General features: G+C 48.4%; 1 protein-coding gene across 4 annotated transcripts; it reads left to right on the forward strand.

Moving 5' to 3' along the window:
- Nucleotides 1-1,200: 1,200 nt before the first annotated feature.
- HIPK1 (homeodomain interacting protein kinase 1) lies at nucleotides 1,201-26,912 on the forward strand. 4 transcript variants are annotated; one of them, XM_074850425.1, is made up of 16 exons: nucleotides 1,201-1,373; nucleotides 2,128-3,205; nucleotides 8,568-8,691; nucleotides 10,917-11,036; nucleotides 11,806-11,892; nucleotides 12,729-12,913; nucleotides 13,191-13,353; nucleotides 13,720-13,942; nucleotides 14,798-14,919; nucleotides 16,429-16,563; nucleotides 19,107-19,249; nucleotides 19,416-19,598; nucleotides 20,120-20,335; nucleotides 20,610-20,848; nucleotides 21,222-21,358; nucleotides 22,302-26,912. In XM_074850425.1, exons 2-16 carry the CDS (start codon nucleotides 2,130-2,132, stop codon nucleotides 22,785-22,787), a joined length of 3,639 nt encoding a protein of 1,212 aa, XP_074706526.1. In that variant the 5' UTR covers nucleotides 1,201-1,373; nucleotides 2,128-2,129; the 3' UTR covers nucleotides 22,788-26,912. The 4 variants fall into 4 exon arrangements, with proteins under 4 accessions (XP_074706526.1, XP_074706529.1, XP_074706527.1 ...); XM_074850428.1 differs by having other exon boundaries at nucleotides 22,566-26,912; XM_074850426.1 differs by having other exon boundaries at nucleotides 19,110-19,249.
- Nucleotides 26,913-27,963: the final 1,051 nt, after the last annotated feature.

Here is a 27,963-nt window from a genome sequence, read left to right on the forward strand (position 1 = left end):
CTGGGGCTTCTGTTGCTTTCAGCGGTCTCCAGGGACCAATTTCCTTCTGCGTTTCAGAAGGGTCAGTAACACTCCTGCTCTCGGGTTCCCACGCGTGGCAGGCGTTACCTGGTACTCCACCAACGGACGTGCACCACCCCTGAGCCTCGCAGAGCGCCAGAACTCGGCCGTCCGAGGACCGCGACCCGCCGCGCCCCGAGGGAAGCCGAGGTGTTAAAAGTGACATTCAGGGACCCGTGGGCCTGTTGGTGCCACCTCAGCGTTGCAGCTTCAGCCCGGGGTTGCTGCGGCCCGTTGACAGATGCTCCAGCCGTGCAGCGCCAGGTTTCCAGCCGCCGCCGAGGGCCCGAGGTGACGCCCGCGGGGGCTGTCGCGGGGCTGGCGAAGGCTCCGTCGGCCTCCTCGCTCCTGTCCCTGCCGGCAGCAGTCACAGACGGTGGGTTGGAGATCGGGATGTTCCGACTGGGTTTTGTTCATGCGCTTTTTTTTCCTGCTGATCATCTGGATGCAAACTGTCCTTGACTCTTGACGCTCGGTACAAGGGGTGAGTTCACGGTTGTTCGCTGCTGTTCACGTAAGAGTAAACACAAGCGGTGAAAGCTCCCAGGCCCTCCGTGACGTTATTTCACACCACCGGCAGCTTCGGAGAGAAAACAGAAACGTCTCCGTGACGCTGCCGGGACGAGGCTGAACTAAACCCCTGGAGACGGAGCTCCGGGGCGGGTGGTACCGGTCTGACCCCGAGACGGTCCGGCCGCCGCTCCCGACCTCTCCCCGGCGCGCATGCCCCGGAGGGCTCCGGCGGCCGCGGTCTCTTCCGCGCTCCGGACGCCGGCTGCTGGAAAGCGCCGTGTCCCGGCGGCCGCTCGCGGGGCTCCCGCGCAGCGCCGGGGGAGCAGCGGCCACTGAGGAGCCGCTCGGCCCGGCCCCGGCGCTCCCGCCCGCTTCCGCGGCGGCCTCACGGCACGTCACGTGCCACGGCGCGTCACGACGGCGGCGGCGCGCGCGCGCGCGGAGTGGGTCACGTGGTCGGGCTCGGCGCTCGGCCCGCCTGGCCGGCTCGGGGCTCGGCTGGCTCAGTCTGGCGCGAGCGGCCGAGGGGCCCGGAGCGGCGGGAGCGCGGCGGGGGGCGGCGGGCCCGGGCGGCGGCGGAGCGGGGCGGGACGGGGCGGGGGGAGCCCGGCCGGGCCGTGAGGGCGCGGCGGAGCCTGGCGGCGGCGGCGGAGCGGCCTGGGGGCTCCCCCCGGCGTGCGCGGGCCGAGCGGGCCGGGCCGGCGGCCGCGGCGGGGCTATGATGCGCCCGCTGCGGGGCTCCGCACCCCCGTGTGTCCCCCAGGCAGGTCCGGCCCGCGGCTGAGAACCCCCCACCGGCGGTGAGTGCGGGCGAGCGGGCGGGCCCCGGCGGCGGCGGGGCGTGGGGGGGGCCGGCGCGGCCCGGCGGGCTCGGGAAGCCTCGGCGCCCGCGCGGCGGAGGCCCGCCCCCCCCCCCCCCCCCCCCCCCCAGCTCCGAGCGGGGCGGCGCTGCGGGCTTCCGCCGGGCGGGGAGGGCCGGGCCGGGGAGGGCCCGGGGCGCAGCGGCTGCCCGCCCGCGGCAGGGCCTGGCCTTCGGGCCGGCGGCGTGTTCCTGACCATCGTCCGCGGGTCGCGGCGTCTCCGCGTGTCAGGCGCTGTCCCGGGCGCGCTCCGCCGGAGCGGCCTCCGGTCAGACGCTTGGCTCGTCCGGGTCAGGCTTCCCTCGACTCCTTGTACAGTTAAGGGGGGAACAGGCCTGGGGGCGGGGGGGAGGGAGAGTGGTCTTAATTTTCTCAGCATCCTCCCACTCGCGTGCTGCCCTCTGCTCCGCAGTACTGTTCTCCCTTGCGCTGGCGTTCCTGCACCCTCCAGACAGCCGGATAAAGGGCTGTCTGCTGCTTCTGCTGCCGGCAGCGAGGGAAGCTGCGGTAATCCCTCCGGAGAGCCTCGCTCCGTGGGGAGGAGCGGTTGAAAGGTTGCCTTCCTAGGCCGTAGGCTCCATGTGGTGCTTAGAAAAATACCGGTAGTTCTGCTTCTTGTGCACTTGAAGGATCTTGTTCCCTCACGCCCTGCTGCCACTGAGCAGTCCTGATGCTTTCTCCTCTCCCGTTTCAGGTATGGCCTCACAGCTGCAGGTGTTCTCCCCTCCGTCAGTATCCTCGAGTGCCTTCTGCAGTGCCAAGAAACTGAAAGTGGAGCCCTCTGTCTGGGATGTTTCAGGACAGAGCAGTAGCGACAAGTATTATACCCACAGCAAAAACCTCCCAGCAGTTCAAGGGCAAGCAAGCTCCTCTCATCAGGTAGCCAATTTCAGCATCCCCGCTTACGACCAGAACCTCCTTCTCCCTGCTCCTTCGGTTGAGCACATCGTGGTTACAGCAGCCGACAGCACAGGCAGCAGCGCAACAGCGTCCTTCCAGAACAGCCAGGCCCTAACTCATAGGAGCAACGTTTCTCTACTGGAACCATACCAAAAATGTGGATTAAAAAGGAAAAGTGAAGAGGTCGACAGCAACGGTAGTGTGCAGATAATCGAGGAACATCCACCTCTCATGCTGCAAAACAGACCTGCGGTGGGTGCTGCGGCCACGACCACCACGGTAACCACTAAAAGCAGCAGTTCCAGTGGAGAAGGGGATTACCAGCTGGTCCAGCATGAGATCCTGTGCTCTATGACAAACAGCTATGAGGTCTTGGAATTCCTGGGCCGAGGGACGTTTGGGCAGGTGGCGAAGTGCTGGAAACGTAGCACAAAGGAGATTGTAGCCATCAAAATCCTGAAGAACCATCCTTCCTACGCCAGGCAGGGCCAGATAGAGGTGAGCATCCTCTCTCGCTTGAGCAGTGAGAATGCTGACGAGTATAACTTTGTTCGCTCCTACGAGTGCTTTCAACACAAGAATCATACATGCCTTGTATTTGAGATGCTGGAACAGAACCTGTATGATTTCTTAAAGCAAAATAAGTTCAGTCCATTGCCCCTGAAATACATTCGGCCAATTCTGCAGCAAGTGGCTACTGCCTTGATGAAGTTAAAGAGCCTGGGTCTGATACACGCCGATCTGAAACCAGAAAACATCATGTTGGTGGATCCTGCGCGCCAGCCCTACAGAGTGAAGGTGATCGACTTCGGCTCGGCCAGCCACGTCTCCAAGGCTGTCTGCTCCACGTACCTGCAGTCGCGCTACTACAGGTGAGGGGTGGCATCAGGCTCGCGGGTGGGCAGAGCAGAGCTGATGCCAGCGGAGCGCTGGGGCTTTGCTTCTTCTGCCGGTGGGTTGCACCCCAGCTGAGGGGGAAAAGGAAATGACCAGCCTATCCACTGGTCTGCGTGTTTCATGGAGATTTCTGCTGAGATTTGTGTGTAAATAAATAGAGCTTCTGCCGTGACAGTGTGACATCAGGAGCAGTCCAACGCCTTCCTTTTACCCCAGATTAGTGCAGTAAGGTGATGTCACCCCGTCACTAGTTTGTGATGACGTATGAAGTAGCAAACTGGGGAAGCAGTGTGCTACCAGCAAGTAACATTTTGGATTGCTTGCCCTGATCTGAAACCAGTCCGTTAACCGTGGTCATTTAGAAGGGGGAGAAGTCAAAAGGATGCCAGGTTCTTTTTACCCTGTTTCTTCTGCTGCCATCTTTGTCTGAACCCACTTTGTGAGCACGTGGCTTCCTGTGTCAACCCTTGTAAGTCACGCTGTCGTGAGACCTGTAGCTCTTTTAAAACAGCCATGAGCTAGATCGCAGCTTCCTGTAGCAAAACGTAGAAATGGCTTCTACCCTACTCCTGTCTAAGAATTAAAAATAAACTACGGGCAAAAATATTAGATCTTGGAAACTGTGTAGCTAAAGCAAGCTGTGCTTCTCCTTTCAATTATTCCTCCAGCTTGGTTCTGTTACTAGTGTGTATTTCAATGAAGTACCAGTAGACTTCAATAAATGGATGCAGAAAGAACTTCTGGCATCAAAGGGACATGAAGAAGTCTGTGCTGTGTTGTCAGGGCTGCTGTCGGTGGAATGTGAGCTCACTTGACGCAAAACTTAACTAGTATCTAGTCCTTCCAGCTGGGACGAGCCAGAGGACTCGAGACACTCCACCCCACCCTGTGCCTCTGCCCTGTTTGATGTCTTTCTCGTCCTCCTAGCTTCAGTTTAAAGCCCTGGCTTGTTGTAAGCTTGTTCTGTTTGTTCCTCATACTCCCTGTATTCTTGCCCTCTTTGTTTTGGGGTTTTTTTTGACTCCCTCTGACACGGAGTACCAGCTTTCTGTGCTGGTTCTTGCATGTGATACAGACTTTTCTTAATCCATTCCTCATGATCTTCACTCAGCTCGTGGGCGCCAATCTTTCCAATTCTGAACTATCGATTGTTATTTTTCATAACACAGTTGTCTTCTCTGCGCCGTAGCTTGCTGGAAACACTCGCTGTCTGAAATACATTACCAGCTGATCAAGCATCTGCTCTATCTGACCCGCAACACGCGAGCCCAGCAGCCTGGGGAGGCTTATAGTGCTTTCCAGTTCCTGATATCGCAAAAAACAGATTAGGCCGAGGCAAAAGCAGCAAGGGGTGATAAGTATCTTAAAGGGGCTGCTGGGAGGGAAGCTGCTCCAAGCCACTTCTGCCTCCCTGATGCTGCCAGAAGGGCAAGAACCCAAGGTTAGATGGTGTTTAAGACAGTCTGCTTGACTGGAGTTAAGAATGCTGTTGTGTGGAAGTCTCATGTTTAGGGATATGTAATTAGTTTGACGGTGGTGATTACTAAAATCCATAATGGAAGGACTTGCACAGATGGTGTAGAAACCAGCTTATTGTGGGAGAACTGGATTGCTTTAACCATATTCACGTTAAATTAGCGTGAGTTCCAAGTTGGAAATTTTTTCAGTGCTGTGTTTAATAAAACAGTATAGACCCATCCTTCATTTGGTTCTCTTGTCAGCTATTAAACTTCTGTTTTCATTTTTTTTGTTTTTAAGACCTGTTACTGGCACTTAGATAACCTCTGTCTCCTGTGGACATCTAAACCAGCCAAACTCGGGTATCGGAAGGTGAATTTTCCGATCGCATACCCTGAAGGGAAATCCCTTCCTTTATTAATTGTGCTCAGTGCTGCGGGAGGTCACCTTGTCCCACAGCCCCGCTCGCTCCGGGGTCTGACGGTACTTCTGGACAACTTGCACCGGTCTCTGTGCTGCAGCCACGGATCCCGTGGGGATGTGGGCTGTGGGCGCAGGCATGTTAGGGCTGGGGCAGGGTCCCTCTGCACGGGCGCGTAGGAAGGGAGGTTTTACTGCCGTGACATGGTTGACTTAAAGTGTGAGTAGAAGTGCCTGTGAAGAATTCTTTGGCTCTGAAGCCAGGCACGGACTAGGAGCAGACTAACTGGCAGTCATGCTTGTATGCAGAGACTAGTTTCGGTGGCAGTCCTGAGGTCTATTAGCAGTAATTCCGGACCTGAAACCAGGAGTATGCGCTCGCTACGTCAGGTGCAGAAGGGTATGGATGCTTTTGTCCTCCCCGGAGAGGATAAACAACAGAAGGAAGCAGACAGCTTGCAGAAGTGTAAAATCCCTGGGCAGACTGATCTCCCTGCTGTTCAGAGTGGGGTTTCTCGTACCCTGTGCTGTGTGTAAGTACAGCCATCACGGGAGCCTTGGGCACATCCCTGCCTCCTGGTGCTTCCTGAGGGTCAGTGTGGAGGCGCCTGGCAAATCAGAGATCCTGAGCTGAGGGACCGACCAGTTTGAGCCGTGAGAAGGGCGCACTGAGTGTTGAGGGAGCTTTGCAGAGTGGAGCAGTGTCTGTTTCTTACCTCTGCTTTGGGCTACATGACCTACTTCTGTCCCAGTCGTGTTGGCCTGGGAAGCAGCAGCACACGCTGCCAAATCCAACTCTGCTAATCCAGCCCTGAGTGGTGCTCACGCTAGTCCCTGCATCGCCAGCTCCACTTGTACAAGCTTCCTGTTACCATCATTCTTCACAAGGGGGAGGGCTGAAGACGTGTGTGTAAACATGGGGTGTTTTGAAATGCTAAAAGAAAGTCTCGGATTTTTCCGCTACTGCTGTGAATCCTCTTCTGAGACTGCCTGAGCATATTTGCCAACTTTGGAAGTCAGAGTTTGGCAAGCGTGTGTGCAAAGAATGAATGTTGTTGATTTCTATTTCAAAGAGCTTAAGATTGTAAAATCACTTCAATCTCTGACAGACCAGCTATGTAAGTGACCTCTGCCTGTTGTCCTGTTCCAGCGCACATCTCATAAGGCTGCTAATTATAGTGGTGTGAAAGGAGATGGGAGAGATTCTGATTTACCAGCTCTGTCCTGCAATCAGAATGAAATCAGGTGGCCTGTGAGAAGTTCATGTGTTTAGTTTCAGGGAATGAAACGTGTGGATTTCAACTTGCTGTTGTTTTGGTACTGAGGTTTCAGAATACCTAAATCTATTTTGGCGTGTAGTTAAAGACTAACAAGCTATCACATCCAGCCTTTTTTTGCCACTAATCTCTCTTCCCATTAGAACCGGTGGGATTTTTTTAATGCACTGATGAAGGATTAGCATGCTCTGCTTATTCCACAGGCCACTTACGGTTCAGTTTGTCAGTCCAAACCAAGGAAAGTTGTGCACACAGCATTCCTTACGTGACAGGTCTGGATCATACCTGAGTTGGAAATTCGTGCACAAGTAGGGTAATCAAGAGGATCAATAGTTTGTTGATGATGACTAGTAGAATAATGGCACACGGGGTTCTGAAAATCCCGTGTGAGTGGCTGCATCACACTCGCTCTGCTTGTGCGGACCAAAGTGCTGCAGAAATGGATTCCTCTCATTTGCACCTGTTTGCCTGCAGAAAGTTGGATCGATTCTAGCATAGTTCTTTAAAATACAAATGTTTAGCAGGACATTCAGCAGTCAAATATCGGATATAGATGGTATTTGTGTAATCATTTTATATTTTCACATATGAAAAGCCATTCCAAGTTGACCACTGCCAGGGACAAACAAGGAGGTAGAAACAGATCAGTGTCAAGTAGAGCGACTGCCGCGATGTCTTAGCTTAAATCATCTATTATTCTGATTACTAAAGGTCTGTGCAGCCCCATTTTAGTGGGACTTGGACACGATAGAACCTCCTTGCTTTAAAGCTGAACGATAGAGTCTGGGTGTGACCTCACGGCAGCAGACAGCTGGTTCTGCTCTCTGTCTTTTTTGGTAGATCTTGTGCTTTCTCAGGGGCGATGGGCCTGGGCAGCTGGGATGAGTGTGTTTGTTTTGGAGACGGGCTAATGGTAATTGCGTGGTCACCTAAACCAGAAGCTGTATCTGTGTCACTGTGACACAAAGGGTGATTAGTTGGAGAGTCACTTCTTGCTGTATACAAACAGTTGGGAGGTACATTCGGGTTGAGGAGGGTGAGTGTCAGGTCTATTGACACCTGTACGTTATGCAAGCCCTGGTTTTTAGAATTCTGTAGAAAGATCAGAACTGATTTCAGAGCCTTTTTTAACAACAGTATTACAGCCACACTGTAACACAAGAAATGTCATGCAAGCCCTGGGGCATGCTACCCGAGCCACGACCAGAAAATAGCCTGCAGTTTAGGACTTTTCTGTCTTCCTTTGCGCTTGTGTTAGTTATGCATGAAGCGATCGAGGTTTTCATGTTTCCTGTACTTTCCAGAGTAAATTCCCACACCAGTTCATATGGTTTTTGCAGCACTTGGGTTTTATGCTGTATGCAAATGTGTGACCAGAATTTAGCCTGACAGAATGGCATCGGTTTGTTTCAGAACTGTGTGTAGGTGAAGAGTTGTACTAAAACACCCCTTTGTGATATGAGTCAGTTCCAGACAGAAATCTCCCTGAAATTCCAACCTGTTGCAGAAGCAAACCCTGCTCAGAGTTTGAGTTTTTTTCATCACTTCTCGTAAAGGCTAGGCCAAACAGGTAAATTTTGCATTAGGTGTGGTTCGGTGCACAGAAACCTGTAACACAACCTTGCAGAGCAGTCGCCATCTCCAGCTGTGTTCTCTCCGTCCATTTTAAACTCGAAACTCTCAAACAAACCATGTATGAAAACCTGCTGATAGAACCCGAGCAGCTCTCTGGAGAGCTCCTTTCTCGGGCTCTGCAGAGGCTGTTCCTTTCCACCTGCAGCTGATCAAAAGTCTGAGCACCGTTTGCCAGAACTTCTCCTCCCTCTTCCATCAGGGTCGGCTGTGCGTGGTCTCGGGGACACCTCACACCACACGGACTGTCAGGTGTAATTGAACTGGTTACTGAAGGAGTAACTCCATATCACAGGTGCATAGAGGCCACCTTGGAGTTGGGGGGCACCAGGGCAGTAAAACGAATCCAACCGTGCCACTAAGTGATAAAAAGGTCGGGGTCTGTTGGGCCACTTGAGGAAACATCTTTTGCTTTAAAGAGAATCACAGAGTTTCACACAGATTTACTTGTGCTTGGAGGAGAGAAGGGGGAGCGTTATGCAGAGCAATTTATAGGAAAGAACCGTGTACTTTCAAAGATTTTACTACTTTTTTTTTTTTCTTCCAACAGAGCTCCTGAAATCATCCTGGGTTTACCGTTCTGTGAAGCTATTGACATGTGGTCGCTGGGCTGTGTGATCGCCGAGCTGTTCCTGGGCTGGCCTCTGTATCCAGGAGCGTCCGAGTATGATCAGGTGAGAGCGTGGGGATGTTCCAGTGAGACCACAGTGATCTGTGTCCGGACCCTCCAAACCCAGCGGGTCCTCCGTCACATTTCACCTGGTACAAACTCCTGTTGTCTGTCATCTCAAGTTCATTTTCTCTCTGTGACATTCCCATTGCCTGTCTGACTGTTGTGCAGGAGAGCACGGAGTTCTGTGTGTTTTGAGTTGAACGTAGTTATCCAATATATAGAGTCAGTTTATAGTTAACCCCCTGGCTTCCAAGCCTAAAAGCTGTTGAAATACCTTCCTGTCAAAACAGAAGCGAGGTGTGCGTCCTGACTTGAAACGCCCTCTGTGATTTCACCATGAGGGCAGCTCTGCCATGCAGAGACAGAGCAAGCCTATCATTCCTGTCCTGTTCTACCTACAGCAGCCCTCACTTCTAATGCAAAGTGTGAGCCCCAAGCTGTCTCTGGAATACAAGAGTCTGAAAAGGCATCTTGAACTAATTAGTTCCTTCCGTGGATACTCAGCATTATTACCTGGGCTAGTCAGTTGCCTATAAAAGGACAAAAAGTCTATGTGAGAGGTTTTTTGGGGGTAACTTTTCCACTGTGGTTTTTATGGTGGTATCTTGTTACAGTGCTTGGTACAGTTTTCCCTATGTGATAAAATACATGAAAACTTACTAAGTTTGAAAACACTTGTCTTACGTCTTCCCAGCACTGTAAATTTCCAAAGGAAACACAGTGGTACCTTACTGAGCAGAATGAGTTAGAAAGTAACTGAGGTACGACATGGTGGTTTCCTTGCACCCTGAGTTTTCTGTAGTTCTGAGAAGCTTATCTAGTCATGTAGGTGGGTGGGGAGGAGGTGCTTTTTCCATTGCTTAATAGACAGGATTTTGCAGTCCTGTGTGAGGCAGCATGAGGTGTGACTTCATGTGGTTGATTCTGATACCTGAATTGCCCTTGAAAACTAGGGACGACTTGCTTCCATGTTTTCTGAGATTCTGCAGCAGGAAATGAAAGCTCAGGCAGAACTTGTGAGAGGACTCTCCAGGAATGAGTTCGTGGGTTGGGATGGGATTTACAGTTATTTTTTAAACATCCTTTGGCTGTAAAGCAAGAGTTATGTCTCATAAAAATAGCAGAACTCTTAGCTGAACTATTGGTGTAGATGCAAAAAACACTCACCTGCAGACGCTTCAGATCCACGCTGGTGTGAATGGAAAGTGAGTCAATAAATTCTCAGGGATCACGAGCTGTGGCAGGGTTCAGTGCCCTGCAATGTTCCGCTGTTGTGGCGCAGTGGAACAGCAAGTGTGCTGCAGATAAGGAATGAGACATGCTAAAGGACTATCACTGATAATTCCACCAAAGCCTGGTTACCTTAACGCTCTGTCTCCGGTCCTCATTTTATAAATCGGACTTACCAGGGCTTTTTCTTAAACTTCTAAAGAGATTGTTTTGAGGGGAGAGTCACAACAAAGGCGATGTCACATCTCTCACCGTACGTCTTGAGAGCAAATAGCACTAACAATTGGGCAATATTTAAAAAGCTTATTATTGTGTTTTTTCATAACTTGCTATTTTGTTTCCTTTTGAGCAGCCTTTCTATTTGTTAGCTCTCTTCCAGTGTCTTAGCAGTAACACCACAAATATTCAGACGCGTTTTCCAATTTATTTGTTACATGTAAAGTAACGTATATGAAATGTTTTTGAGGATGTAAGAATCTGACTGCAGTAGAGTCTTGCTCTCTTGGTCGGTGAGAGCTTTGCCGTGACATTATTCTCAAACCGTGTGCCTACAGTATATGCAGCCAGTCACAGCAATGTTGCTTGGATACTTACGCCTCTAATTATATATACGTACATGGTAACTGCCGTGGTATCTTTCTCTCCGAATGTGTACCTCTTACATTGCTGATATTAAAGACCATTGGTGTTACTTTATCCATGTCTCAAATGTTTACAGTCTGCTCACATACACTTGGGCAAAAAATATTTCAATGAAATAAGAAAGATGTATTTAAAACCTGAACTTTTTGCAGATGATGTGACTGAAAAAGTTAAGTATCCTTATAGATACTTGAGATAGTTCCTTTAATGTTGCAGTTTCAGTTACATGGGCATTCTTTATTTACAGAATAATATCTACTCCTATTTGCTGTGAACAAACCTGGCTGATAATTCCGCCATTAGCTATGAGTTCTTTGTATTGGGAGTCCTCATTCTTTTAATTTGCTTTCCTAGATTCGTTACATTTCGCAAACTCAAGGCCTTCCAGCGGAGTATCTTCTCAGTGCGGGAACGAAAACAAGCAGGTTTTTTAACAGAGATCCAAATTTGGGATACCCACTGTGGAGGCTAAAGGTTTGTCTGCCTTTTTAATTCCCAATTCTGTTTTGTTCGTTGAGGGCTTGATATGAATTCACACCTAGTTTTAGTGTGCTCTGGAAACGTTTGGAGTGGAGACTGGATTTGAAGTGCCTTCAGCTCTAGCTGGTTTGTGTATTTCGTTTCAGAAACTGTACAGACCTCCTGGTACTCATCTGACAATAGCAGCTGTGCTCGATAGTACCAGCAAAGAGTGGGTGTTAAAGTAATTCAGATAATGGTTACTTATTATGGCCTGCTCAGTCTTGGTGAAGTGTGTCATCTTGTTGTCATCTCCTGACAATACAAAGAGTAAAATAGGGAGTATTTCATGATAGTCTTTGTTAATTTAACAGAAATCTATTTATGTATTGGCAGAGGACAGGAAGGAATCAGATGTACGCTTGATTTGCCTTTAAAGTTGAGCAGCAAAAGGAAGGGGATTTTGCCTTTCTTCTTTGTAAAAGAGGGATGTAAAATATTTATAGCCTCTTCTCCTCCTAAATCAGAAATCATCAGTTCTTCTGGCTAATGCACTACCTAATGAAGCCTTGAAATGAAGTCATTCTGTGTAAATTCAGCTGTGCAATGAATGAACTTTCCAGCTGAGGAAATGAGAACCCATGGCTGGTTTGGCTTGGCCCTGCGGGTTTGTGATTTGTCTTAAAGCGGGCGAAAGATCGCCTGGCTCGGCTCTTTCCTTGCTGCTTTTTCTTTATCAGTGTGCGATATCTCAATTTATAGTAACAAATGGTTTCTTTTGTAGACCCCAGAAGAACATGAGTTGGAGACAGGAATAAAATCCAAAGAAGCTCGGAAATATATATTCAACTGTTTGGATGATATGGCGCAGGTGTGTGGAGATCCTGCAGCGCGCAGATGACTCTCGTACTCGTTACATACGTTATTGGGGTCTCTAGGAATGGGGCTCCCGTGCTGGAGCAGTCTGCTTCCACGTGCTGTTGAGAACACTGGTGTAGGTTTGCTCGGTGCCAACTTGCATCAGAAATCACTGTATTAAAAACTATCAAATTGTTAATTATGAAGCTGTTAGAAATTCCTTGTTTTTTCTTAGGCCTTGGTCCGGTAGATGCAGCAAGTGTGCTCAGCCCGTTACCCCCAGCAGTGGTTGGAAAGCTGAACCCCTCCAGATGCCTTTATAGGATTAGGCCTCTGATTGGACTTCGGAGAAGTTGACAGGAACTACAGATCGTTCTGTTTTTTCCTTTTGTTTTCAGAGGCAAAATGAAGGAATATCTGAGTGTTTTTAATATCATGAGGCCTTGAATCTTAAATATGTTGGTCTCAATTTTCTGTTGCTTTTGTAGCTGTTGCCATCACTTTACATCCGTGCAGAGAATGCAGAATCTTGCTATACTGATTTGCTAGCCCCTTAGAGCCCCCCACAAAAAATGAGGGTGTATTGCCAGGCAGTGGAGAACGAGGCCTGATTGATACCTATTGAACAGACCAACTTCATGTTGAGATGAGAACTCCATGTGTCAGTTGGACTTTCTTTTATAGAATGAGCAAGGGAAAGGTGGTGTGTTAGCGCTGTGGTACCTAAAATTAAGCTGCCTAAGAGGCAGAAATGCTTAATAAATATTTCTTCATGATGTGAAATTACTGAATTGTTAGGTAGCAATTAATTTGATGTTTGTGTGAACTATTCTTTATTTTATTTTCAAGGTGAATATGTCTACAGACTTAGAAGGGACTGACATGTTGGCAGAGAAGGCTGACCGAAGGGAATATATTGATTTGTTGAAGAAAATGTTGACAATTGATGCAGATAAGAGAATTACTCCACTGAAGACTTTGAACCATCCGTTTGTTACAATGACACATCTACTGGATTTCCCACACAGTAATCAGTAGGCTTCCTTAGACTTCTTGTTTTGTTTCAGGAAGACTTATTGGAAACACAGAACAGCACTTTCCTGCTTTCTGTCAATGGTGTTTTCTGCAGTTTCTGGCTGATCTGAGAACAGCAATGGCATGTATAAGGAATGGAATGTTTTAGGACATTCTTTGTTGGTTAAAAAAAAAAAAAAAAGGAACCTAAACCTAAAGGCATGTGCATAAAGTTGGGAATCTGTCATGTCTCTGTTTTTACATATCTGATATTTTCCTTCTGTCATTCTGTTTCAGTGTGAAATCTTGCTTTCAGAATATGGAGATCTGCAAGCGAAGGGTTAATATGTATGATACAGTGAATCAGATTAAGAGCCCGTTCACGACTCACGTTGCTCCTAACACAAGCACAAACCTGACAATGAGCTTTAACAACCAGCTCAATACAGTACACAATCAGGTACAGCATCTTTCAGCTGTTTTATACTCATCAAAGAAATGGAGTGGTCTAATTTTGTGCCTTCAGGCCAAATCCTGTTCCACAAAATATTTAAATTGTTCTTCAGAGTTTGTAGTCTTGTCTTGAAATGTCATTTTCCAAAACTCAGGCCAAGGCAGTTTCTTTACTTCACCCAATCGTATTTGCCTGTCGGTTCAGCAACTTAAGTTGGTGCAATTCATGATTTTCCTCCTATGTTGTCTTACACCTGTTACCTGAAACCTTTTCCTGGTGCTTGCTCCATAGTATCGTGCTGATGGTTCCTGTCGTTTGTTTTATAACAAGTATGAGTGATAAATCTGACTTCTAAATTTTTTTTTTTCCTAGGCCAGTGTCTTGGCTTCCAATTCTACTGCTGCTGCTACTCTTTCCCTGGCAAACTCGGATGTCTCGCTGCTGAACTATCAGTCTGCTCTGTATCCATCGTCTGCAGCGCCGGTTGCAGGAGTGGCACAGCAGAGTGTTTCCTTGCAGCCCGGAACCACCCAGATCTGCACACAGACTGACCCCTTCCAGCAAACGTTCATTGTTTGTCCCCCCGCTTTCCAAAGTAAGCTGAAAAACCCTTTGTGTGGTACTGGGGTTTCGGTTCGGTAGAAATGAGAAGTGGTACTTTGCACTAAATCGGGGAAGTACAGGAGACCCCCTGTGCCTGTCACACCGTGCTCTGGCGTCAGATCGAAGTGCAGAATCGGGTCAGACGTGTGGACAGGTCGGTTCTCTTCCAGGTCATGCTGGAACAGTGACAGTGTGGTGACAGTGTGGTGCCTGCCTGGGCTGCAGTCACCATCTGGTTGCTCAACCAGTTTTTCCCCCCAAACTGAACACAGCAGCATTCCACAGAAAGAGGTGAACAGAGGAGCCAGGCCTATCTGGAAATAAGAAAGCGTGGTGCCGTGGTCTGTGTGTCAGGAGTGAATACCTGGTCGTGGAGTCTCAGTTCAGTCACTGATGCAGCTGAGTACTTTCCTAGTGACAGACTGTCGCAGATCGCAAAGAAGCGAGGTTAGCACAGGCTGCTAATCTTGAAAGTTCCCCCTTTATGCTTGTACGTGGATTGTGTTACTCTGGAGGGTTGTGTATGGAATGGGGACTGATAGCGTAAGGTTTGAACTTTGAACTTAGTCTCAAGCAACACAGAGTTAGATCTCAGTGTTACCTGTGCTTCTGAAAACGAGACTGGGCTTGAGCAGAGCCAAGCTGTTGGGGGCTGGGTGTCCATCGTGTTGCGTACGGGCTGCAGGAGTAGGTACTTTTAGTGCTTTTGTCATGGGAACAGCTTTTCTTTCTCTTCATCTGGCCCTGTCTTCCGCCCTTACCTGATAGGAATTTGATCTTGGAAAGAAACTAAAAAACCAAAGAATAATAAAGCAGCTTAGCGGTGATGTATTCTTGTCCTCCACAGCCGGACTTCAGGCGACTACGAAGCACTCTGGGTTCCCAGTAAGGATGGAGAACGCTGTCCCGATTGTACCGCAGGCACCTGCAGCACAACCACTGCAGATCCAGTCTGGAGTTCTCACGCAGGTAAAAAAAAAAAAAAATCATCCAGAAAAACCCCATAGAGTTAACTGCAACCCCTGCCACCGTCCAGGAGAACCTGACTGCCCCTCTGGTGCTGGGGTGGATGCAGGGGGTTCTCAGAATACCCCGACAGGATAAATGCAGATCACTTCTAAGACAGTGTTTTCCTGTTTTGTTTTTCTGGAATATTTAAAGTCTCAACTATTCTGTGTCATGTGCCTCCCTGGTTTTAGGAGTTGGATTTAATAATGTGAATAAATATGTAGTTTTCAGCTGCTAAAAACAGGATGTATTTTTTCATGAGTGTATACTGCCTTCTAGGTATGTTTTTGCCCATACTTTAAAAATTTGGCAATAAACTTTAGAAGAAATCATTTCTGTGAGAAGCGAGATCCCAGTAAACAGAAGTGGCAACACAGATTACTCATGTTAAAATTTCATCCTTAAATCAATTAAATTATTTCTGAATCCTTCTCAGTTAGTTCCATTGTCAGTGTGAATTGATGTGTAGCAATGACATACCTATTTCTGTCGTTTGCAGTTTAAAAAATATGCGATAGCAAAATTCACAAATAATTCTAAAAAATTATGTTTTAAAGATTAGTAATGTGTCTAAGTGAAAACAATTTTTATTTTCAAAAAGTAATGCTTTAATATATAGCGAGTGCCCAGCGATTCACAGGTTTTACTCACTGAAAAATTGTAATAGCCTTTATAACTAAGTGCACTTTTTATTTATTTGCATAGTTTTAGTTTCTGCTGACATTAACACATACTTTATTAGTTTCACTCTCCAGGCAGTTTATTGTACTTACTGACCTACTTGTAGAGGAGGAGTTTAGATTGTTCAGTCCAAATAATTTTGGTGGCATTCTGCGATCTCCGGTTTGTTTAGCTTAATTATATGGTATCCAAAAAGCAGAATACACTTGGAGGAGGCCCACCTGAACCCAAACCCTGCTTTTCCTGGGCGTGCAAATTGTACACTAAGAATCTAGTTTTATTGGACATTTGATGGACTAATATGTGACTTGGTAGTTTCATCACAGATAACTTTGCTCCTCCCTGATACAAAAGACTTGCCGTGCCTTTACGACATCCCTTAGTTGACCTTTTTCCAAGTGTGTGTGGTTCGGGGGTACGAGGGTGAACGCTGTGTCCCGCTGGGGTGTGGGTCGTGTCACGGCCGGCGCCATGTGTCTGGTGTAACGCTGGGACCCCGTAAAGTACCGATAGCCGGACACTGTCTCGTTGTGACTTTTTAACTGTGTCATCGGAGAGATCCTGTTCCCAAATCCCCCGTTCCTTGTGTTCCCCTCAGGGACACGTAATTGCTTAGAGGAGCGTGCCCGGAGGGTCTGGGTGTTGGTTTCTCTGCGCCCATGACAGTTCTGGAGTCTGCTCCAGCACCATGGAGTGCCAGTGAGGTGAAACCTTCCCTGGCCCTCTTGCTGAACCCACTTATCCTGCCTCAGAACGTGTGTTTCACTCACTGCCTGATCTACATTTCAGGGAAGCTGTACACCACTAATGGTAGCAACTCTTCATCCTCAAGTAGCCACCATCACGCCGCAGTATGCGGTGCCCTTTACTCTGAACTGCGCAGCCGGCCGGCCGGCGCTAGTCGAACAGACGGCTGCAGTACTGGTAATTGCCTCCCTTGATTGTGTTCACTAACTGAGTTTTTGTTTTAACTTAGACTTGCAGAGGGCATGGAAGCATGTGCCATCTTGTGGCTGTGTTCTTGCTACATCTTAATGTCTTGTTGTTTTCCTCCCCAACATTGCTGAAGCACTGTCTGACTCTGACGTTTAGTGTGGCTCTGTAAAGAATCCAGATCATTGACTATTACTTTTCACTAGCCTAGTGTTATAAAGCTCCTCTAGGCTATGCTATAGAAGAGTTATAATTGTTCTCGTTCTTCGCTTACTATCCTATCTTTGCCTTTTGATTGTCGAGTACAAAGGAATCAGTCTTTAGCTTGACTCTGCTACAGGTACCTGGATGGCCAGAATTTGAACTACTTGGCAAGTTAGCTACATATTTTGTTCTCAACATGTGTAAAGCTGCTTTGCATGTAGAAATGTTTCAGGTCATTAAGCACAGGCTAAAATCTCTTAATGATAGCAAATTCTTTAATGTATTGCTTTAGCAGTCGATTTCTCTTGACCTCTGTTGAACATTGACAATAATTTTCTGGCCTTTTGTTATTTATAGCCAATCGCAGGTAGCTTGCTTCACCCAGATAAAGATACTGTTCTTCACAGATACTTTCAGTTCATATGTATTTCTTGGTTGAAATTAAAGGTGAGCTCTAGTATCCAAAACGGCAGTAGCTAGCTTTTAGGCTATTTGGAACAATTTTTTAAAAGGATGGGGGAAGGAAATAAACACACCTTTAAGAAGCGTATGTTTTCAAAATTGTCCTCTTCTGTATTCATTTGGCACCTGCATCAGAACAACTTTGCAAGCGCCACAAAGAAGTCATTGTAAAACTCCAGAATCAGATCAGTGAAGCTTATGAAAACATTGCGGTGCACTTAAGTGCTGGTATTCTCACATGTCGTTCAAAGCACGTTCCATTATGTGAACCATGTTGTTTCTTGTGGCTTTCAAGTGGTAGTTTGAGTGTTGTTTTCTTCCAAGAGGGAGAGCTCTGCTGAAGTGGAGTTTGCTCGAGTCATACCTGTACTGAAATTAAAACCCACTCATTTGAGTCCTTGTGAACCAAGTTAACTGCTCCCTGTTGCTGAGGACGGGCAGGCAGGAGAGTGGGGTCCTCCTGGGTCGCAGCTCTGAGCTACACAGACCCAGGGATGCATCTCCTTTCCTCCTCTTGACCTGTGATTGCTGAAAGGCTGCAGTCTGGGCTCTGCACACGGCGAGGGGTGACTGTAGCAGAGCTTGGGACATCAGTGAGTTGTTAGTGATGTTTTCAAAAGTGTATTTGGGCTTTTGATTCAACAGGCAAATTCTATTCTCCTCTGTGTGTGCAGTGGACTTGACGTTCAACTCCCCTGTACAGCCGTGGAGATCAGAGCCAGCTGTCTCCAGACTCTGAGCCTGGATTCTGAGTTTCTCTGGAGGACTTACTATTTCTGTTTGGATTCTGGGAGCCTTTGGCGTGAATTTGCTCACCTTTAGTGCTTCCGACACTTCTCCCTTGCTGCTTCCCCTGAGTTTGCATTAGCCATTTGCTAAGCTTTGCATATTTTTGTCCTTCCTCTGTCAAAACAGTTCGTCGCTTGGAAGGCCCGATTTCTGCCTCTCATTGGGAATTTATATCTTGCTGTATTAAACTCTCTGCTTTGTCTTGTGCAGGTGTTGGCTTTTGGAAAGACGCATGGTGTGACTTTTAACATATTTCTCTTTTTTTTTTTTAATATTATTATTATTCCGCTTACGTTGGCAGAGGTTTTAGCAGCTCTCTGCTTTGAAGGCTTCTTGTTTGGAACCGGTATTTGTAAGAAGTGGATCTGTTACTTGCAGAAATATTTTATTTAAAACAGTAGATATTTATGGTTTTGCAGTTTAAACTGCAAGAAAGAGAGCCATATATATTCAAAATCATAGAAATATTGTACTGCCAAATTTATTTTGGTTTTTGTTTGAGGTTTTTTTTCCAGAAAAAAAATGCATTTTGTCAATTTGGACAGGAACATTAATAATATTAAGGAATTGAAAATTATCTTCATGTATCTCCCTTGTAGCTAAACGTTTCTCCCGATGTGGCTTTTCTTAAATTCTGTAGTTGAAATGGGGTGAATTTCCACAAAAATCACACTGTCTCAGCTCTCTCAATGTGAGCCCTATAAGGCAGAAAAACAGAAAAGGACCAAATTGACTTCATATTTTGGAATCCTTCAGCAGAGCAGTGTGCGTAAACTCCCGTGCAGGAGCAGTCCTGGCGGTACCATATCCGGCTGCCTTCTGCAGGACGTTATTAACACTCTTTTCCCCAGGTGACATCCGTGATACAAAAGGTTAGCAAAGTGTCCGGGGAAGCTTGTTTCCCTGGTTTTCTTGTTCTCTTGCTGTACTGAGACCTTTTGAGAAAGTGCCATGATGTGCTGTTATCTCTGCAAGCTAACAATCTACGCGAGTGCATTTATTGCTTGGAACAGTATCTCTCTCTCCACCTGTAGGAGCCGAAATCTAGTGAACCTGTGTGTCTGTTTGTTGTTTTGCAGCAGGCCTGGCCGGGGGGAACCCAGCAGATACTGCTTCCTTCCACCTGGCAGCAGCTCCCCGGGGTTGCTTTGCACAACTCTGTCCAGCCGGCAGCCGTGATCCCGGAGACGCTGGGCGGCAGCCAGCAGCTGGCTGACTGGAGGTAGGGGCTGCGCGGCTCCGCGGCGCCGGGGACACGCGCCCTCGCAGGGCTGCTGCGCCCCACACAATTTCTCCCTTCCCCTCAGAATCTCGCAGGGACTCGGTGCTGCTTGTGCAGTGTAGTCATGAGCTTTGCGTCTGTTTGCTTGTTTGTTTTCCTGCTGCAGGAATGCCCATTCCCATGGAAATCAGTATAGCACCCTCATGCAGCAGCCGTCACTGCTGACCAACCACGTGACGCTGGCGGCCGCGCAGCCGCTGAACGTTGGCGTGGCTCACGTGGTCCGGCAGCAGCAAAGCAGCAACGTTCCAGCAAAGAAGAACAAGCAGCCAGCGCCAAGCACAGCCAAGTAAGGATTCCTGTCCCAGGGCTAGGGAGAGCCGGGGTGCCTTTGTGGAGGTTGCCTTTACAGCCTGAAAAACCGTCTCCTGACCACAAAGACATTGTCTGTGTAACTTTAATGTGCTACAATTGCTTTTGAGGATGTCTTGGAAAAAGCCTCTGGTCGCTGATACGAGCAATGTCAGTCTCAGCGAGAGCGCAGGAAGCGCTTTAGGGTGGTGGCCAGAGGGGGTTCTCACACATTCGGGGTGTGTTGGTGCCGTGGCTGTACCAGCAGCAGGAGTGAACCAGGGGCGCAGGGCTCGGGCAGGGCTCAGGTGACTCCGTCCTGCTCAGAGCATCGCTGAGCACGTCAGTCCCTTCTGGGACACGTCCCGTGGCGCTCTCCGGTGTGAGGGTCCACGCTGAGGTTCTTTTTGTGTACTTCAAGGTGTTTCCTGTCATGTGTGTGTGGCTGTTCTTAATGCTGGTGCTGGTTTGTCCCAGCCTGCGAACACGTAGCTGAACACTGCTCTGGTTTTGCTCCAGGCCCAGCTCCACTCTAGAGACTGTGCCCTCCCAAGTCTACTCGCTCATCGGGAGCAGTCCTCTGCGCTCCACCTCCTCCTCGTCCAACGTGCTCGTCCCTGTGCAGGAGCAGCACCAGCCCATCGTGATCCCGGACACTCCAAGCCCACCCGTCAGCGTCATCACCATTCGCAGCGACACTGATGAGGAAGAGGACAGCAAATACAAACCTGCCAGGTGGGAAGTTCGTTTGGGCAGCCAGCGTTGATCTGTCCTGAGCTCAGCCCAGGCAGCAGGGAGAGGGGAGAACGCTGCATGCAAAGCGCTGGCTAGGCTGAGAAAGAAGCACTGCGTGAGACACAGACTTCTGCATCGTGTCTGCTGTGCCCCGGTTAATCAGAATTTCCTCTGAGAAGGAGGGGGGGGTATGAGATGCCAGAGGGAGATCTCCTGCATCTTGTGGGAACAGCTAGGATGTTTCCCGTTTGTTTTTTTTTCTTTTCCCCTGCAGTTTGGGTATGAAGCAGAGATCCAATGTCATCAGCTACGTTACCGTTAACGACTCCCCAGATTCCGACTCCTCCCTGAACAGCCCCTACGCCACAGACCCACTTTCCTCTCTCAGGAGCACCGGCGGTGCCCTGGAGCTGCCAACCAGAGGCGCGGCCGACAGCTCCAGCTCTCGGACTATCATCGTGCCGCCGCTGAAAACGCAGCTCAATGACTGCATCGTGGCTACCCAGGCCTCGGGTAGGTGTGCCCTCCCAGGTCACTCCGCTCCGTGGTTTTTGCCAGGGCTCAGGTGCCATCTTGTCCCTGACAGCTTTGTCCTCACAGTTTTGGACTATCTTCATTGGGTCTTCAGCAGCTGTAGGTTTCACAGCCGCTGTCCTGAGAGTGCAAGCCTTGGTCTGTTTTCAGTTTCAGTGATAGATTTACCTTTCGTATATGTTTGCCTACATTTAGAAAGATCTGTAAAAATTCCTGATGATTTCCTGTACAATCAGATTTTAAATCATAATTGAAGAAAAGGCTGTTACAGAAATAGTCCCTGTCTAAGCTAGTTATCACAGGGCATGGCTTGTGAGAGGGAAGAATGAACTAAGCTTTTGAAATATTTCAGGCATCCTGAGCAGCACCAGTAAGACCAAGCCAGTGGCCTCTGTGAGCGGGCAGTCGTCCGGATGCTGCATAACACCCACCGGGTACCGCTCGCATCGCGTGGTAACGAACGGCGTGCAGCCTCTCAATCTCAGCCAGGTGGGTACCCTGTGGCGTGGGCTGACCTCGAACACCAGCCTTTAGACTTGCTTTAGAAGCACCACGCTGTGTGTCAGCGAGAATCGCTTGGCTGCAGGAGGATCGATAGCTGCTATCTCATGAATTCTTTGAAGCTGATTCTGTCCCGTGGCTGTGCAGGGTAGGGTAAACCTCGTAGGGGTATAGTGAAGTTTCTCAGGGCAAAGAATTTGTTCCTGTAGCAGAGGGCAGGAGAGGGAAGCGTGGTTGTGTCCATATCCTCTCTTTGTGCTCCTCGTCACACCTCTCGCAGTGGGTCGTTCTTGCCACTCGGGTGGGAGAGCGGCACCGGGGTCCAGCTGTCGAATTAGAGACACACTGGGGGCACTCAACAGAACGAGGAGATTCTTCTGTTCTTTACCTTCCTCCTTTACATCTCACAAAGGCCCAACCAGGAGATGAAGGCTGGACCTTGTCTCTCAAACTAACAATTAGCACCTGACTTCCCTTGAAACTTTCAGAGATTGGTTTCACTTCAGTTTGTGTCACTACTCTTGATCTTTGAGTCGAGCTGCAGTGGCCTTTCAGAAGAGAGGAGGTGTCACACCTCCAGTTCATTTCTGGCACGGGGACAAGACGGGATTTGTTGTGCTCAAATGGGGCGGCCCTGCTGCCGCGTGCCGGGGTGCAGAAGAAGAGATGAGCGAGGAGCTCGGGGCCTGGCTCAGCCATAGACCTGCCCGCTCTGGTACCCAGGTGTGGCGGTTTGATCCCATTGGGGAGGACGAGCGTAACCTTTGTCTCGGCGGAGCCACAGTAGCCCTTCTCAGCTCTGGGAGGGTTTCACCGAGCTGGGCAGGGAGGCTCCGCAGGGGTGTTGGTGTTGGCCCCGCCTCGCTCCCCTCCCGCCCCTGCACTCTCCCCGGAGGAGGCTGCTAACCCGATTTACCTCTTCTCCCTGCAGAACCAGCAAACAACAGTGCTGGCCTCCCAGGAGAGGAGTGGAAACGCTGTCCCCCGTAGGCAGCAAGCGTACGTGGCGCCCCTCCCGTCAACTATTTCTCAGGCTCCCTACACGTTCCAGCACAGCAGCCCGGTGCATCCCCACCTGGCAGCAGCGACGGCGAACGCGCACCTCTCCAGCCAGCCGCACGTGTACACTTACGCCCCGACCACTGCTGCCACGCTGGGCTCCACCACCTCCATCGCCCACCTCTTCTCCCCTCAGGGCTCCTCGCGCCACGCCGCCTACGCTGCCCACCCCGGCACCCTCGTGCACCAGGTCCCCGTCAGCGTCGGTCCCAGTCTCCTGACGTCTGCAAACGTGCCGCCTGCCCAGTACCAACACCAGTTTGCTCCCCAGTCCTATATTGGTGCTTCCAGAGGATCTGCTATTTACACTGGATATCCGCTGAGCCCTACAAAGATCAACCAGTACTCCTACTTGTAGTTCCTGGCAAAGCACTGTCCTGCAATAGGCCTGAGAGATCGGAGAAGGATTCAGGTGAACCTTGACCTGGTCATGACTGCCTGGTTCTTGTTTCTCCCTGATCTGGTTGTATCAAAAATGTCTCCGGTGAGTTCAGCCGCTGAGCAGCATGCTTTGTTACCAGTACGAGGGTCACTAATTAAGTTTTTAAAATTTTACTTACTTTTTATAGATGCTTTTAAAAAGTTCATGGTCACATTTATTTAAAATTGTTCTGTTGTGCTAATCAAAAGAGGAAAGAAAATCAGTGTCTTGGAAGACAGATCCTGATGACTTTTTTAACTTGTATAACTTAAACAAAAAGACTAGCAGATTATATTTTAGCAGCTTGCACAAATCCGTGTTGCCACTAAAAATGTAATGCACATTTATCTCATTACGTTGCTGGGGCAGTTTTAAAATCAAGTTCAATATTTTAACATTTGTTCTCTGATTCACTTTGTCTCTAACAAATTGCTGGTTCTGCAAAAGCCATTACATCTCCGTATGTGTTACTGTCAAAGTTTTTTGTTTACTTCTCTGCTTTGTTTAAGGACTGGTAGAGGCAGCTGCCTCATACTAGCAACGTTATCTATTCAGGAGTCTGTGTAAACCCTGAAATCTGTCTTGTTTTCTTGAAGATTCTGTCTCTCCATAACACAGCTGAATTTTTTTTGCATTCACTGCAGAATTCTCCTAAGTTTTTCAGACTGTGTTCAAGATCTCACTGTGTAACACCTCAGCAGCTTTGTCAGGATGCTGTAGTCGTCAGTTGAGAACGAATAGCGCAGCCTTGCTCTAAAGTTTGGTTTCTGCAGCTTATTAGATGCTGGCCCTATAACGGAGCTGGATTCCTTCACAGAAGCACAGGGCTTTTCTTTTCTGTTTTTCTTAATATTTTTCCTCACGTGATTCATTTAGGAGGGAGTTGAATTTGAAATACAATGAAACATCACTGTATTGATGTGTACAGCTTTTTATACTCCTGTGAGCGTATCCTCCTGGATATGTCAACAGCTACTTTAAAGCGCTCTTAATAAGACTTGTATACAGTACATGCATGTAGGAATCACAAAAAAAAAAAAGAAAGAAAAAGAAAAAAGGAAAAAAAATCCAGATTTTAAAGTTTATTACTGAATTTAAAACTATTTTAGAAGTTTTGTATTGGTGGTGTTTTAATATTTTACATAAAATGAAATATGTACATATTGATTAGAAAAATATAACAAGCAAAACTTCCTGCTAACCCCAAATGTTCTGTCTTTGTAATCAAAATGTGTAGTGATTATACTTGAACTCTGTACTTAGTGTTTGTCTAATTCTTAAACGTTCCTGGGGATGGAGTTGATGTATCCTTTGTATTTAAACCAAAATGAATTGATTCATGTTGGAATGTATGTGATATAATGCAATGGTTAGAGCTCATCACTGTAGCACTGAGAGAGGAGTAGAGCTTCGTGAGAGGAAAGGATACCTTCTGATTTGTTTTGCACAGGTATGTGTGATGAAGAGTTGTTTGGTGTGTCCCCTTATTGTAGTGCCTTAAATGATGATGTAGTGTGACTAGAGTTTACAGTGAGCTTGCCTTATGAGGGACCAGCAAGCCCCCGTCGAATTGAAGCAATTCACTAAGCTTATCACAGCAAGAACAGCAGTATGTTGCATAGGTGCATTGTTCTCAGTTTTAATGCTCTCATAAAAAGCTACATTTTTGTTCGGAGTGAAGCGATGTTTCCTTAAAGCTTTTCCTTGAAATGGCACATGTACTGTTAGATGTCTGTCAGTGCATTTCGAATAAGGTAGTGCTGGGAATGCATTGGAATGTTTAGTCTAATATTGCAGAAGTGATTAAATATGTGCAATCACTTTTTATTAGATTAGTATGACCTTACCTTCCCCCACGTTAATAGCAGACGTTTCTTGTAAAATATTGCTAGCTTGGTGATAGATTATTTATACCAAAGAGAGCCTGCTGTAAAGCACATAATACCATTAAAAAGTTTTATAATGCTACTGCTAATGTGGAGTTGTTGGGAAGGTTTGTCAGCTGTAGCCCTAGTTAGTGTTCAGAGGAAATACTCCTTTTGGATAATCAGTGCAGTTTTTAAACTGCACTTTGTTTTCTTGGGTCCCTTGTACTAGGAATTATTTCTCATCCTCAGTACGTAGATGAAGTATCTTGTCCAGATGGGTGATAAACTGGCTTGAGCGGTCGTCTTACTGCAGCAATAAGAGGTTTTGGTAACCTTGAATCCCAGTTTATGTTCCGTCCCAGTGGAAAAGAGGCCAGTTCTCTGGCCGGTATGTGACAAGAAGTGCATAAGTAATTTCTGAAATTCCACATTATTGATAGAAGAAAGTCTGGACTGGCCTGAAACTGATGAGCTGTTAAAGGTTTGGCATCTCTTTCGATAGAGGGATCAAGGACTTTGGAACTGGACGGTAGCATTAGCGACGTTGTTGTTCAGTGTATTCTTAGTCAGAGCACTCCTGTAAGTGTGCGGACAACCAGCCCGTCTTGCTGTGCCACATCATTGGTGTCAACGATGCTGTTTGTCGCTGTGGGCACTTCCTTTCTTTTTTCCATATCCCATCGCTTGTGTTCAGTACTTCCCGTGAGATACCTCTTGGGTACAGAGTTGTGCCTTTCCCTCGAAAGGCAAAACAAGCTCCGATTCCTCTCTTTCAGGAAAATGTTATTCCCTGTTTCACCAATAGTAAAGTGTTTTTCCATGAAGTCCTAACAGGAGAAAAAGACCTCTATGAAAATCTGCTACTGATTTTGAGGACTGGCCCGCTTCCCCCCCAAAAAGCAGATTAAAGTGACCGTTTATCTTGAGAGCCCCTATTGCCTAATGAAACCTGGTGGAACGTGTTCTCAAAGCGTGGCGTCAGCTCTCCCACTGCCCCAGTGTCCAAAAGTGTTGGAGCAAGCAGGACAAGATGGAAAGGACGTAGGTAAAATGAAACGTACTCAATTTAAAACGAGTTGGTGATTACCCTGAAATCCCTCTGTGATACACGGCACGAGCCAAGCAAACAAAACCCACCCCAGCAGGGCCAGACTCTCGTCTTGGCACTGGCTTCACCCGTGTGGCGGGTCCCAGCCCGGCCCCGGCACATGCTGGCCAGTTGAAGTGCGTTGTAGCTGCTCTAAGGAGACACATCCCTTCTTCCCGTGCGCGCCCAGCCTACCAATTAGGTTAAAGAATTGACTCTCCTCGGTGTCGGAGCCGCTACACATCTTTTGTAAAGAAATGTGCTATCTCTGAATAGAAATGGGAGTCCTTTAGGTTTTTTAAAACTAGTTTGGGATTCACCTTTTGAATATTTGACTACCGTGGTCCCATCTCGACTTGTCTGTGTGGTTCTTGAACTGTTCAATCAGTTGTTCCTATCACCCGTATCGCAGCTGTGATAGCCACCGCAGAGGCAACTTCTGAGGCTTTCCTGCTTAGCACCTAGTTGATGGGATGCAGTAATTTACCTCTGACTCAGCAATTTCTTTTAGTACATGAAACTAAATTGCTTCTAAATGACAGGATTGGCACAGCCCTGCTTTCTTTTTTATTTAAACTTCTGAATGGTGCCGCATGTCCACATGGTTGTTTGTTGCTAAACTTTATATAATGTGTGATTTCAGATTCAGCTTGAAATATATCTATCTCACTACATGTAGCAGTACATTATATGTAATGTTAGTATTTCTGCTTGAATCCTTGATATTGCAATGGAATTCCTACTTTATTAAATGTATTTGATATGCTAGTTACTGTGTAAAATTTAACTTTCTTTTATGGTTGTGCTCTTCCTTTTTACAAGCCGCTAGATACAGGTAGTTTCTGACAATTACTGATCTATGTTTGTATTGCTGATGTACTTAGGGGGTATGTAAAAATCATTTTAACAAAAGAAATAGATATTTAAAAATTTAATACTAACTATATGGGAAAAGGGTCCATTGTGAAAACATAGTTTATCTTTGGATTCAATGTTTGTCTTTGGTTTTACAAAGTAGCTTGTATTTTAAGTATTTTCTACATAATATGGTAAAAATGTAGAACAATTGCAATGCATCAATAAAAAGGGTTAATTTTCTGTACTCTATTCATTTGGTCACTTGATCTATTAAAGGGTGTTTTGGCATATCCGGGATGAAATCCCAGCCCTGGCTGCTGACAGCCGGTGCCCCTGCATCCGGGGCCAGATCCCAGCTGGCTCCTGGGGCGAAGGCAGCGTGTGCCGGGCCAGGGCCCCTCGGGCTCTGCGGCTGCCGGAGGGCTCGGGGGACGCTGCCATCAGGACTGGCCAGGTGGAAAAAAACTTTCCCGTCACCTCGCCTTATGTCATAAATGCATTTGACTTTGCACATCCTGCTGGGCTGCCCTGGGCGCGCTGAGGTGGCTGTACGGGGGGGGGGGGTGGCTGTACAGGGGGGGTGGCTGTACAGGGGGTGGCTGTACAGCTGCCCCCTGTGGTCTGAATTGTGTTAGATGCTGCTGGGAGCTGCCAGAACTAATCTCCCTTCTGACCTTGCGCCTTGGGCAGTCACTCGCCTTCCCACACCACCCGTAACGGACCCGGGCTGTGACGGGGCAGGGAGCGCAGAGGAGGCCTCGGTGTCTGCGTGTCACCCCCGGCCGGGCTGGCGGGGGGCGGCTGCTGCTGAAGGGCTCTTCAGGACTGTCCTGCCCTGACAGGGGCAGTTGCAGAAGGAAGCGGCTGCCAAAGCCCCTGCCTGGTGCTGGGCCTGGGGTCCTGGCGCTCTGCAGCGCGGGTGCCACAAGAGACCAGCATTGCCCTGGAACCGCTCCAGCACTGGCGTGGCCTGAGCTCCTGCTCGGCACCGGGGATGGGCTCAGTCAACCGCCCCAAAACCACCGCAGGGCCGAGCGCTGGCGGCGGAGCTGGGCCCTGGCCCGTGGCGAGCTGGGCTCTGCGGGCACCCGGTCGCCCACCTGCGAGCGGCGGCCTCGTGTGAAAGGCTGCAGAGAGGTGCTGGGGCTCTGCGCGCTCCGGCGGGATGTGGGATGATGCAGGACGATGCGGGATGCAGGACGATGGGGGATGATGCAGGACGATGCGGGATGATGGGGCGTGCGGGAGCACTAGATGGCACACTCGCCCCACGTGCAGCACCGCAGCCCTGCACATGGAT

This window comes from Strix aluco, chromosome 25 (assembly GCF_031877795.1).
Source record: "Strix aluco isolate bStrAlu1 chromosome 25, bStrAlu1.hap1, whole genome shotgun sequence".
Taxonomy (NCBI): Eukaryota; Metazoa; Chordata; class Aves; order Strigiformes; family Strigidae; genus Strix; species Strix aluco.